General features: G+C 52.0%; 1 protein-coding gene across 5 annotated transcripts in view; it reads left to right on the top strand.

The window, feature by feature from the left end:
- LOC140735211 (CMP-N-acetylneuraminate-beta-galactosamide-alpha-2,3-sialyltransferase 1-like) overlaps window positions 1-12,954 on the top strand; it is a 36,701-nt gene that overhangs the window by 16,931 nt on the left and 6,816 nt on the right. For 2 of the 5 annotated variants that reach the window (XM_073059992.1, XM_073059993.1), the window contains exons 2-5: window positions 319-663; window positions 8,188-8,375; window positions 9,654-9,815; window positions 10,882-10,915. In XM_073059992.1, the coding sequence (XP_072916093.1) occupies window positions 373-663; window positions 8,188-8,375; window positions 9,654-9,815; window positions 10,882-10,915 (675 nt within the window). In that variant the 5' untranslated portion in view covers window positions 319-372. The remainder of the gene's footprint in view (window positions 1-318; window positions 664-8,187; window positions 8,376-9,653; window positions 9,816-10,881; window positions 10,916-12,954) is intronic. The other 3 variants (XM_073059990.1, XM_073059991.1, XM_073059994.1) reach the window with 2 other exon arrangements.

Consider the following 12,954-nt stretch of genomic DNA (forward strand, 5'->3'; position numbering starts at 1 on the left):
CTTGGAGTTTGGAGTTCAGATCCTGTGCTGTCTCTAAGGAGTTTGTACGTTCTCCCCGTGAATGACATGCGTTTCCTCCTGGTGCTCCGCTTTCCTTGCACAGTCCAAAGACATACTCGTTAGCTGGTCATTGTAAATTGGCCTGTGTTTAGGCTGGCGGCGGGGCGGGGGGGGGGGGGGTTAAGTCAGGGGTTGCTGGATGGTGTGGCTCATTGGGCCAGAAGGGCTTGTTTTGCACTGTATTTCTAAACAAATAAACAGGTAGTTTGATGTTTCTGATGGGTGTGCAGTTGTTTATAACTCTGCTCTTCACTCTAGGACTACTGAACGATGAAGAAGGTGACTAGAGGACCCCGGCAGCAGTGACCTGGCATGTCCCAGGGTCACAGCCTGATGGAGATGAGATTCCCAGTCACTTTCCTCCGCTCCAGGATGAGTCTTCCCAGGCGGGCAGGAATTCTGTTCCTCCTCTGCTTGTTCACCATCTTCTGGTGCCACAGGAAGGAAGCATGGTTGTGCAGAAAGAATTCTTGCGGTTGTGAAACTTGCATCGCAGAACAACGAGTCTCGTTCTGGTTCGACAAGAGGTTTAATTCATCTATTCAGCCATTACTGACCAGTTATAACCAGGACATCCCCCAGGATATTCTCCTGTGGTGGTTGGTGAGTCAAACTAGCAGATTTCAGGAAAAATGAAAATCAAATAAGGTACAGACGTTGGAAGCCTGAACTGAGACCACTGAAAGCTGATACCATTTGTAAGGGCAGGCAGAACTGGTAGGACATCGAACATTACAGCACATGTGCTCACCTTTTAACCTACTCTTCCCTTCCACACTGCCCTCCATGTGACTATCTAAGTTTCTGAATGCCCTTAATGTCTCTGTATCTACCACCACCTCTGGCAGGGCATTTCATGCACCCATCACTCTCTCTGTAAAGAACTTACTTCTGACGTCCCACAGTACTGTGCAAAAGTCTTGGGCAAATATAAAAAAAGTCTGTAAAGTGAAGATAATTTGAAAAGTAACAAAATGAAAGGTTTATAAATACCAAAAAAGTTATTATAAAGAGCAGCAAGCAGTAAAAACTAAATCAGATCAATCTTTGGTGATGACCACCTTCTGCTTTTAAAACTTCATCAATTCTTGTATCTGCACTGTCATGCAGTTTTATAAGAAAATTAGCTGGCCAGTAATTTCAATCAGCTGAAGAGTTGCCACGGTTCTTTTTCAGACTTGGCTGTCTCACTTGCTTCTGTCTCTCCACGTAATCCCAGACAGCCTCGATGATGTTGAGATCAGGGCCCTGTGGAGGCAAAAATCCTTCTTCTTCTTTTTGCTGAAGACAATTCATTGTGACCCTGGCCATAGATCTGGGCTCGTTGTCCTTCTGCAGGATGGAATTGGGACCAATCAGATACCTCTCTGTGTGATGGATGAGAATCTGCTTGTACCGCTCAGCATTGAGAATTTCATTAATTCTGTCCAGATCACCAACTCCATTTGTGGAAATGCAACCTCAAAGCCGCAGAGAACCACCTCTGTGTTTCACTCTTGGCTGCAGATACTCATCCATGAAAGGAAATCTAAAATTTGCTCAAACTGCCTCCTCTTTGAGCCAAAAATGTCATATTTTGACTCATCAGTCCAGATCACTTGTTGCCGTGGTTCAGCACTCTCAATCCTTGTGTTTTTGTGCACAGGTAAATCTCTTGGTTTTGTTTCCATTTCAGAGGAATGAATTTGTTGGCAGCAACTCTTCCATGAAGACTGCCTCTGACAAGGCTTCTCCAGATGGTACAGGGGTGTCCTTGGGTTCCAGTGGTTTCTGAGAGTTCAGAGCTGACAGCAGTGCGGGACTTCTTCTGACTTAGAAGGGAAGTCAGCTTAATGGATCTCATCTGCCACACTCAACTTGTGGGTGATCGCTGCGTTTCTGGTCCTCACCCTTCCCTGTTTCATTGTGCTTCTTCAGAAGAGCTTGGACAGCACATCTTGTAACTCCTGTCTGCCACTACATTTCTGCTTGGGAGAGACCTTGCTGATGCAGGATTGAGGATTTCATTAATTCTGACCAGATCACCAATTCCATCACCAGCCTCAAACCTGCTTGTGTCTTCTTGCTCTGCTCACTCTTGCCGTAGTGTAGGAATGATGATTTGAAGGTTAAACTGTCATATCTGCCACACCCATCTCATTTTAATTTGGTTGTCCTTCACCTAATTTGATTCCTTCTACTGCTGTTTCTTTCAATTAATCTGTTCAGTTCATTCAACTCATGTCATTGATCATTAGCACCTGCTTGTTATCTTTGTTTAATCGTGCACTGAGCTGTATACCGACAGAGTAATCAAGGCTTTATTTGAAAAGTGGTCGATAATAAGTTACTTTAACAAAATACAAAAAAATTCTCCGTAACATTTAACTTTTTTTTGGAAAGTGAAGGTTTGGAAATCTAAAATTTGCCCTTTTCTACTGACACATTAGTGCAGAAGGCAAAATATCCAACACCTTAAACAACATTTATATACAACAATCTAGAGTCTACAACTTTTGCACAGTACTTGCATGTGCCTATATAAGAGTTTCATAAATGCCCTAATAAATAAATTCCCATCAATAATAAGTATATCGTTTTGGATACTGTTGGTGGAGATGACCTCCCAGGGACAAGTTGCAGTGGTTGTGTCTCTGGCACCGAGACTGGAGCCTCAGCTCAGAAGGGAAGGAGGGAAAAGAGGAGAACAGTAGTGATAGGGGATTCGATAGTTAGGGGAACAGATAAGAGGTTCTGTGGGAGAGATCGAGAATCCCGGATGGTCTGTTGCCTCCCTGGTGCCAGGGTCTGGAATATCTCGGATCGAGTTCTCAGTATTCTCAAGACGGAGGGTGAGCAGCCGGATGTCGTGGTCCATGTAGGGACCAATGACGTGGGTAGGAAGAAGGAAGAGGTCCTGCAAAGAGAGTTTAGGGAGTTAGGTGCAAAGTTGAAGGACAGGACCTCCAGGATTGCAGTCTCAGGATTGCTACCCGTGCCGCGTGCTAGTGAGGCTAGAAATAGGAAGATATTGCAGCTAAATACGTGGCTAAGGAGTTGGTGCAGGAGGGAGGGCTTCATGTTTCTGGACAATTGGGCTTTGTTCCAGGGAAGATGGGACCTGTTCCGATGGGACGGATGGTGACTAACATCCTTGCGGGAAGTTTTGCTAGTGCTGCTCTGGGGGGGGGGGTTTAAACTAGATTTGCAGGGGGAGGGGAACCAGAATGTTAGAGCAGACAGTGAGGTGGAGGAGGATAAAGGTCATGCAAGAACTGCCAGAATAGTGCATGGAGTAAAGCATAGAACATAGAATAGTACAGCACAGTACCGGCCCTTCGGCCCACAATGTTGTCCCGACCCTTAAACCCTGCCTCCCACATAAGCAGTGAAAGAAGTGCATGGAGTAAAGCCAGATCTAACATATAAAGAGGCTTTGAGGAAAGAGAAGCAGAATAAAGGGTGTAAAGGTAGTAAGGTAGAAGGGCTAAAGTGTGTGTACGTCAATGCAAGAAGCATCAGGAACAAAGGTGATGAACTGAGAGCTTGGATACATACATGGAATTATGATGTAGTGGCCATTACAGAGACTTGGCTGGCACCAGGGCAGGAATGGATTCTCAATATTCCTGGATTTCAGTGCTTTAAAAGGGATAGAGAGGGAGGAAAAAGGGGAGGAGGTGTGGCATTACTGGTCAGGGATACTATTACAGCTGCAGAAAGGGTGGGTAATGTAGCAGTATCCTCTTTTGAGTCAGTATGGGTAGAAGTCAGGAACAGGAAGGGAGCAGTTACTCTACTGGGGGTATTCTATAGGCCCCCTGGTAGTAGCAGAGATACCGAGGAGCCGATTGGGAGGCAGATTTTGGAAAGGTGCAAAAATAACAGGGTTGTTATCATGGGTGACTTTAACTTCCTTAATATTGATTGGCACTTGATTAGTTCCAAGGGTTTAGATGGGGCAGAGTTTGTTAAGTGTGTCCAGGATGGATTCCTGTCACAGTATGTTGACAGGCCGACTAGGGGGAATGCCATACTAGATCTAGTATTAGGTAACAAACCGGGTCAGGTCACAGATCTGTCAGTGGGTGAGCATCTGGGGGACAGTGATCACCGCTCCCTGGCCTTTAGCATTATCATGGAAAAGGATAGAATCAGAGAGGACCAGAAAATTTTTAATTGGGGAAGGCAAATTATGAGGCTATAAGGCTAGAACTTGCGGGTGTGAATTGGGATGACGTTTTTGCAGGGAAATGTACTATGGACATGTGGTCGATGTTTAGGGATCTCTTGCAGGATGTCAGGGATAAATTTGTCCAGGTGAGGAAGATAAAGAATGGTAGGGTGAAGGAACCATGGGTGACAAGTGAGGTAGAGAATCTAGTCAGATGGAAGAAGGCAGCATACATGAGGTTTAGGAAGCAAGGATCAGATGAGTCTATTGAGGAATATAGGGTAGCAAGAAAGGAGCTTAAGAAGGGGCTGAGAAGAGCAAGAAGAAGGCATGAGAAGACTTTAGCGAGGAGGGTAAAGGAAAACCCCAAGGCATTCTTCAATTATGTGAAGAACAAAAGGATGACAGGAGTGAAGGTAGGGCCGATTAGAGATAAAAGTGGGAAGATGTGCCTGGAGGCTGTGGAAGTGAGCGAGGTCCTCAATGAATACTTCTCTTCGGTATTCACCAATGAGAGGGAACTTGATGACGGTGAGGACAATATGAGTGAGGTTGATGTTCTGGAGCATGTTGTAATTAAGGGAGAGGAGGTGTTGGAGTTGTTAAAATACATTAGGACGGATAGGTCCCCGGGGCCTGATGGAATATTCCCCAGGCTGCTCCACGAGGTGAGGGAAGAGATTGCTGAGCCTCTGGCTAGGATCTTTATGTTGTGACTAGTGGTGTCCCACATGGATCTGTTTTGGGACATCTAGTTTTCGTGATTTTTATTAACGACCTGAATGTAGGGGTAGAAGGGTGGGTTGGCAAGTTTGCAGACAACACAAAGGTGGTGACTTTTCCATCAATTCTGGCCAACATTCTCTCTCATGTCTCTGTAATTCCCTTTACTCTGCTGTAATACTAATACATCTGACTTTAGCTTCACCTTCTCAAATTTCAGGATGAATTTGATCGAATAATGATCACTAAGGGTTATTTTGCCTCAAGTTCTCTAATCAGTTCCAATTCATTGCACAACACCCAATCCAGAATATCTGATCCCCTAGTGGGCTCAACCACAAGCTGCTCTAAAAAGCCATCTCACAGGCTCTCTAGAAATCCCACCCCCATAATCCAGCACCAACCTGATTTCCCCAATCTACCTGCATATTGCAATCCCCCATGACAATTGTAACACTGCCCTTTTGTCATGCATTTTCTATCTCCCGTTGTAATTTGTAGACCACATCCTTGCTTTTATTTGGGCATCGGTATACAACTCCCATCAGTGTCTTTTTAACCTTGCAGTTTCTTAGCTCTATCCACAAAGATTTAACACCTTCTGACCCATGTCACCTCTTTCTAATCATTTGATTTCATTCCCTTTTAGCCAACAGAGCTACACCTCCCCATCTGTCTCCTGCCTGTCCTTTCAATACAATGTGTATTCTTGGACATTAAGCTCCCAGCTATAATCTCTTTCAGCCATGAATCAGTGATGCCCACAGCATCACACATGCCAACCTGTAAACATGCTACCAGTTGAATGGGCACATTCAAATACAATACCTTTAGCCCTGTATTCACCCTTTTCGATTTTGTCCGCCTGGTATGTTACAACTCATCCTGTTGCCCTTCAACAGCCCCTCCTCACTACTCATTGCTTCTGCTTGTAAATCTGATACCTCATCTTCAGCACTATCATCCACCTTTCCTACGATACTTCTTACATAGCTCAGGACGCTGGTCAACCTTTTGATTCCTGATTTTGTCTGAGGTCTTACCAGCATCTGCCTCCACAACCTCTCCACTCACTGTTCTGGCTCTCTGGTTCCTATCTTTCTGCATCCCCATTGTTCAGCATTAACCAGTCCTCCCACTAGGATATTAATCCCCATCAAATTCATGTGCAAACTGTCCCTTGCTGTACAAGTCCCAGCTTCTCCATGGAGGGAATAGAGGAGCACCCTGTTAGAACGGAGATGAGGAGACATTCCTTTAGCCAGACAGTGCTGAATCTGTGGAATTCTTTGTCACAGGCAGCTGTGGAGGCCGAGACTTTATGTATATTTAAGGCAGAGGTTGACAGATTCTTGATCAGTCAGGGCATGAAGGGATATGGGGAGAAGGCAGGAGATCGGGCTGGGAAGGAAAATGGATCAGCCATGATGAAATGGCAGTGCAGACTCGATGGGCCAAATGGCCTAATTCTGCTCCTATATTTTATGGTCTTCTGAACACTGGAGCACTGAAAAATGTGATCAATGAAGGCATAATGAAGGAAGCTGTAGCAGACAGCGTGTGTGATGGGACCACAATTCTCTACAGTCACTTGAGCTGATGTGCAGAGCAGACACCACACCAAGCCCAGATGCATCCAGACAGAATACTTCATCTGGTGCAGAGACAAAGATTGGTGAGAGTTCATGGGGGCATGCCAAATGTGGATCTTGCTATACCTTCCCTCCGACTAGGTGTGTTCCGCCCTCTGTCGGCGCATCAGGAATGGACCCCACTAATAATTACTGCACAAAGGGAGACCATTGGAATGTCTCTCCAATCCATGCCAGCTCCAATTCCCTGTTTCCCTCTAACCCCTCTTCTCTCCCTACCCTAACTTTCCTGGCAACCAAAATGTCCCATTAACTGACCTGCATGACTTTAGGATGTGAGAGGGAAGCAGAGAATCCGAGCAAACTCACTCAAAGGCAGTGTGAAAACTCACTGACAGTCCAAGGTCGGGCTGCAGGAGGTTTGGTTTGGGAGGGGTAGTGGGAGTGTGTGTTTGGGGTGGGTGGGAGTGTGTGTGTTTGGGGTGGGTGGACTGTGGGAGGTTTGGTTTGGGAGGGGTGGTGGGAGTGTGTGTTTGGGGTGGGTGGACTGTGGGAGGTTTGGTTTGGGAGGGGTGGTGGGAGTGTGTGTTTGGGGTGGGTGGACTGTGGGAGGTTTGGTTTGGTTTGGGGTGGTGGGAGTGTGTGTTTGGGGTGGGTGGACTGTGGGAGGTTTGGTTTGGGAGGGGTGGTGGGAGTGTGTGTTTGGGGTGGGTGGACTGTGGGAGGTTTGGTTTGGGAGGGGTGGTGGGAGTGTGTGTTTGGGGTGGGTGGACTGTGGGAGGTTTGGTTTGGGGTGGTGGGAGTGTGTGTTTGGGGTGGTGGGAGTGTGTGTTTGGGGTGGGTGGACTGTGGGAGGTTTGGTTTGGGAGGGGTGGTGGGAGTGTGTGTTTGGGGTGGGTGGACTGTGGGAGGTTTGGTTTGGGAGGGGTGGTGGGAGTGTGTGTTTGGGGTGGGTGGACTGTGGGAGGTTTGGTTTGGAAGGGGTGGTGGGAGTGTGTGTTTGGGGTGGGTGGACTGTGGGAGGTTTGGTTTGGGAGGGGTGGTGGGAGTGTGTGTTTGGGGTGGGTGGACTGTGGGAGGTTTGGTTTGGGAGGGGTGGTGGGAGTGTGTGTTTGGGGTGGGTGGACTGTGGGAGGTTTGGTTTGGGAGGGGTGGTGGGAGTGTGTGTTTGGGGTGGGTGGGAGTGTGTGTGTTTGGGGTGGGTGGACTGTGGGAGGTTTGGTTTGGGAGGGGTGGTGGGAGTGTGTGTTTGGGGTGGGTGGACTGTGGGAGGTTTGGTTTGGGAGGGGTGGTGGGAGTGTGTGTTTGGGGTGGGTGGGAGTGTGTGTTTGGGGTGGGTGGGAGTGTGTGTGTTTGGGGTGGGTGGACTGTGGGAGGTTTGGTTTGGGAGGGGTGGTGGGAGTGTGTGTTTGGGGTGGGTGGACTGTGGGAGGTTTGGTTTGGGAGGGGTGGTGGGAGTGTGTGTTTGGGGTGGGTGGGAGTGTGTGTTTGGGGTGGGTGGGAGTGTGTGTGTTTGGGGTGGGTGGACTGTGGGAGGTTTGGTTTGGGAGGGGTGGTGGGAGTGTGGGAGGTTTGGTTTGGGAGGGGTGGTGGGAGTAGGGTGGGGGAGTTGTTGTTTTGCTCCACAGTGAGATCTGCTCGTGTTCTTGGTCCTTGCAGAAGCTGCAGCTGAGAAAACCAGCCGTGGCTGTGGCTCAGCACCAGCTCTTCCAGAGGGGGATCAAGTCGAAGCCAGTGCAGAGGATGAACTCCTGTCGCTGTCAGACCTGTGCAGTTGTGGGTAACTCTGGGAATCTCATTGGATCAAACTACGGGAAGTTAATCGACTCGCATGGCTTTGTTTTCAGGTGGGATTTTGACATTAACTTTTGCCCAGATGGAATGGGGCTATTTAACTGCAGTCCCACACCCCCTCAGCACAGAGACCCAGGGGAAGGTTCATGTGGAATGGGGACACAGTTTCTCCAGTGATCAAGGCAACTTTACCTATCATTGTCTGACTCCAGAACAGTTCAGAGCCGTCACTGCGACCTTACAGGAAAGAGCACTCAGAATCTGGTTAAATATTACGGACATATGCCATGAAAATCATTGCACTGTGGCAGCAGGGTATTGCAATACTTGAGATTTACTATACATTCATATTTGTGGGTTCACTGTCCATGGCTGAGGGAAGAGGCTGTTCCTAAAATGTTCAGGCTCATATACCTCCTCTCTGATGGTGGTAATGAGGGGATGGCCCAAATGGTGGGGGTTCTTAATGATGGATAACTATATAACAATTACAGCACAGAAACAGGCCATCTTGGCCCTTCTAGTCCGTGCCAAACGCTTACTCTCACCTAGTCCCACTGGCCCACACTCAGCCCATAACCCTCCATTCCTTTCCTGTCCATATACCTATCCAATTTTACTTTAAATGACAATATCGAACCTGCTGACGTCTTGAGACAGCACCTTTTGAATATGTGCTTGAAGGTGGGAGGGTCAGTGTGTGGTGAAGCTGAGAACTCTCTCCATTGACTCTGCATATTGGGGCCTCTGTAGCAGACATTGATGCACTCAGTTAGATTGCCCTACCCTGACCATCTGTAGAAATTTGGTGACAGTCAGGATTTAGTGGCAGCCTGGGATCCAGGACTGGGGGCTTTCAGGACACGATTGATCACCCCATGGATCTGCGTGGGTCAAGAGGCAGAGATTTGAATCTATCGATCTATGGATGAATGGGGAAAGTGATCCGAAGTCCTGGGAAACTATCTTTCTGGAGATCCTTCTCAACGGGGATCTAGAGTGGGTCTGACTCAGCCCCACGGGGGTCCCAAGCTGGTGCTACTTCAGGGGAAACCGCTCTCAGTGTTTCTTTCCCACAGACTGCGAAAGACTCTGTAGTGACAAGGGTTACTCATCTGCAGAGGTACGACGGCGACACTGTCTGATTAAAGGTGTTTGAGCCTTGTTGGCCACGGTACAGTGTGGGAGGGCTGAACCGGGCCTGCCGACACAAAACGTGTGTACTCCAAAGCCCTTGTGCGAAAGAAAGGGACGGCCGCATATACACCTGGCACGTTCTCACAATCGACCAAATATCTTTCATTCCCCTCAACCCCAACTCCTCTCCCAAGGATGAACAAGGCCAAAACTCAGGGACATGAGACTGATGTCGGCAGCAAAACCACCCATCACCTGATGTACCCAGAGAGCGCAAGGAGTCTGGAGCCCGATGTCCATCTGGTGCTAGTCCCATTTAAGCCTCGGGATCTCCAGTGGTTAGAGAATGCCCCGTGGTAGGTCGCTGTGGTATTGGCTTGGTGGGGAACCTCTCAGTGGGTATCTGCTGTGTCACACTGTGGGGGGCTGTGACATGGGGGAACACTGTCGGTTGCTAATACAGGGCAGATGGATTTCGGATGGAATCGGATGGTTTTTCCGGGATGTGTGATCACTGAGATCAGTTCTCAGTGCTGGACCTCTTGGATCACGGGGGGATGGAGGGAGGGGAGAGGGGGAATGGGAAGAGGGGCGAATAGGGGGAGGGAAGAGGGGGAAGTGATGAATGGAGAGGAGGGAAGGGGAGAGGAGGAGGGGAGGAGGGAAGAGGAGAGGAGGAGGAAGGGGAGAGGAGGGGAAGAGGGGAGAGGAGGGGGAAGAGGGAAGGGGACTGGGAAGAGGAAGGGGAGGGAAGATGGGGGTGGATGGAGGGAAGATGGGGATGGAGGGAAGAGGAGGATGGAAGGAAGAGGGGGAGGGGAGGGAAAGGGGAAGTAATGAATGGAGAGTAGGGGAGGAGGGGGGAAGGGGAGGAGGAGGAGAGGGGAAGGGGAGGAGGAGGAGGGGGAAGGGGAGGACGAGGGGGTGGGGGGAGGAGGAGGGGGAGAAGAGGGGGAGGGGAGGAGAAGGGAAGGGGAAGGGGAGGAGGAGGGGGGAAGGAGGAGGGAGAAGGAGGAGTGCGGAGGAGGAGGAGGGGGAAGGGGGAGCACAAGGGGGTGGGGGAAGGGAGGAGGGGGAGAAGAGGGGGAGGGGAGGAGAAGAGGGGAAAGGGGAGGAGGGGAAAAGAGGAAGGAGGAGGAGGAGGCGCGGGGTGGAGGAGAGAGGGAGAGCAGGAAAGGGGAGGAGGAGGGGAGGGTGGAGGAGGAGTCGCAGGGGAGGTGACAGCCACAGGGAGGCATGGGAGTGAGGTGGAGATGAGGGCGGAGGAGGGGAGGGGGAGGAGGGGAGAGGGTGGGGGTGGTTTGTGCAGTGGGAGGGGTAGGATGAAGTGACAAGGAGGGGGTAGCAATTGCTTTGTGTTGAGGCGGATGGTATGAACACCACACGCCCACCCAGGTAACACAATCCCTCCTTCCCCTCCAGGTCAAAGAATCTCATCCAGGCCAATTGGGACAAGGTGAGACCCTATGAGAGTTGTAAACTCCATCCCCCATACATACCCCACCCTCACCGCAGACCCCGTCAAAACCACCCTCAGCGCAGACCCCGTCAACATCCTCACCGCAGACCCCGTCACCACCACCCACACCGCACACCCCGTCAACACCACCCTCACCGCTGACCCCGTCAACATCCTCACCGCAGACCCCGTCAACACCCTCACCGCAGACCCCGTCAACACCACCCTCACCGCAGACCCCGTCAACACCACCCTCACCGCAGACCCCGTCAACACCCTCACCGCAGACCCCGTCAACACCACCCTCACCGCACACCCCGTCAACATCCTCACCGCAGACCCCGTCACCACCACCCACACCGCAGACCCCGTCAACATCCTCACCGCAGACCCCGTCACCACCCTCACCGCAGACCCCGTCAAAACCACCCTCAGCGCAGACCCCGTCAACATCCTCACCGCAGACCCCGTCAAAACCACCCTCAGCGCAGACCCCGTCAACATCCTCACCGCAGACCCCGTCACCACCACCCACACCGCACACCCCCGTCAACACCACCCTCACCGCTGACCCCGTCAACATCCTCACCGCAGACCCCGTCAACACCCTCACCGCAGACCCCGTCAACACCACCCTCACCGCAGACCCCGTCAACACCCTCACCGCAGACCCCGTCAACACCACCCTCACCGCAGACCTTGTCAACACTACCCTCACCGCAGACCCCGTAAACATCCTCACCGCAGACCCCGTCACCACCCTCACCGCAGACCCCGTCAACATCCTCACCGCAGACCCCGTCAACACCCTCACCGCAGACCCCGTCAACATCCTCACCGCAGACCCCGTCACCACCACCCACACCGCAGACCCCGTCACCACCACCCTCACCGCAGACTCCCGTCAACACCACCCTCACCGCAGACCCCGTCAACACCACCCTCACCGCAGACCCCGTCACCACCACCCTCACCGCAGACCCCGTAACCACCCTCACCGCAGACCCCGTAACCACCACCCTCACCGCAGACCCCGTAACCACCCTCACCGCAGACCCCGTAACCACCCTCACCGCAGACCCCGTCAACACCACCCTCACCGCAGACCCGTCAACACCCTCACCGCAGACCCCGTCACCATCCTCACCGCAGACCCCGTCACCACCCTCACCGCAGACCCCGTCAACACCCTCACCGCAGACCCCGTCAACATCCTCACCGCAGACCCCGTCACCACCCTCACCGCAGACCCCGTCAACACCCTCACCGCAGACCCCGTCAACATCCTCACCGCAGACCCCGTCACCACCCTCACCGCAGACCCCGTCAACACCCTCACCGCAGACCCCGTCAACATCCTCACCGCAGACCCCGTAAACACCACCTTCACCGCAGACCCCGTCACCACCCTCACCGCAGACCCCGTCAACACCCTCACCGCAGACCCCGTCACCACCACCCTCACCGCAGACCCCGTCAACATCCTCACCGCAGACCCCGTAAACACCACCTTCACCGCAGACCCCGTAAACACCACCCTCACCGCAGACCCCGTCAACACCCTCACCGCAGACCCCGTAAACACCACCCTCACCGCAGACCCCGTCAACACCCTCACCGCAGACCCCGTCAACACCACCCTCACCGCAGACCCCGTCAACACCCTCACCGCAGACCCCGTCACCACCACCCTCACCGCAGACCCCGTAAACACCCTCACCGCAGACCCTGTCAACACCACCCTCACCCCAGACCCCGTCACCACCACCCTCACCCCAGACCCCGTAAACACCACCCTCACCGCAGACCCCATCACCACCCTCACCGCAGACCCCGTCAACACCCTCACCGCAGACCCCGTAAACACCACCCTCACCGCAGACCCCGTCACCACCACCCTCACCGCAGACCCCGTCAACACCCTCACCGCAGACCCTGTCAACACCACCCTCACCGCAGACCCCGTAAACACCACCCTCACCGCACTCCCCGTAAACACCACCCTCACCCCAGACCCCGTCAACACCACCCTCACC

This window comes from Hemitrygon akajei, chromosome 11 (assembly GCF_048418815.1).
Source record: "Hemitrygon akajei chromosome 11, sHemAka1.3, whole genome shotgun sequence".
Lineage (NCBI taxonomy): Eukaryota > Metazoa > Chordata > Chondrichthyes > Myliobatiformes > Dasyatidae > Hemitrygon > Hemitrygon akajei.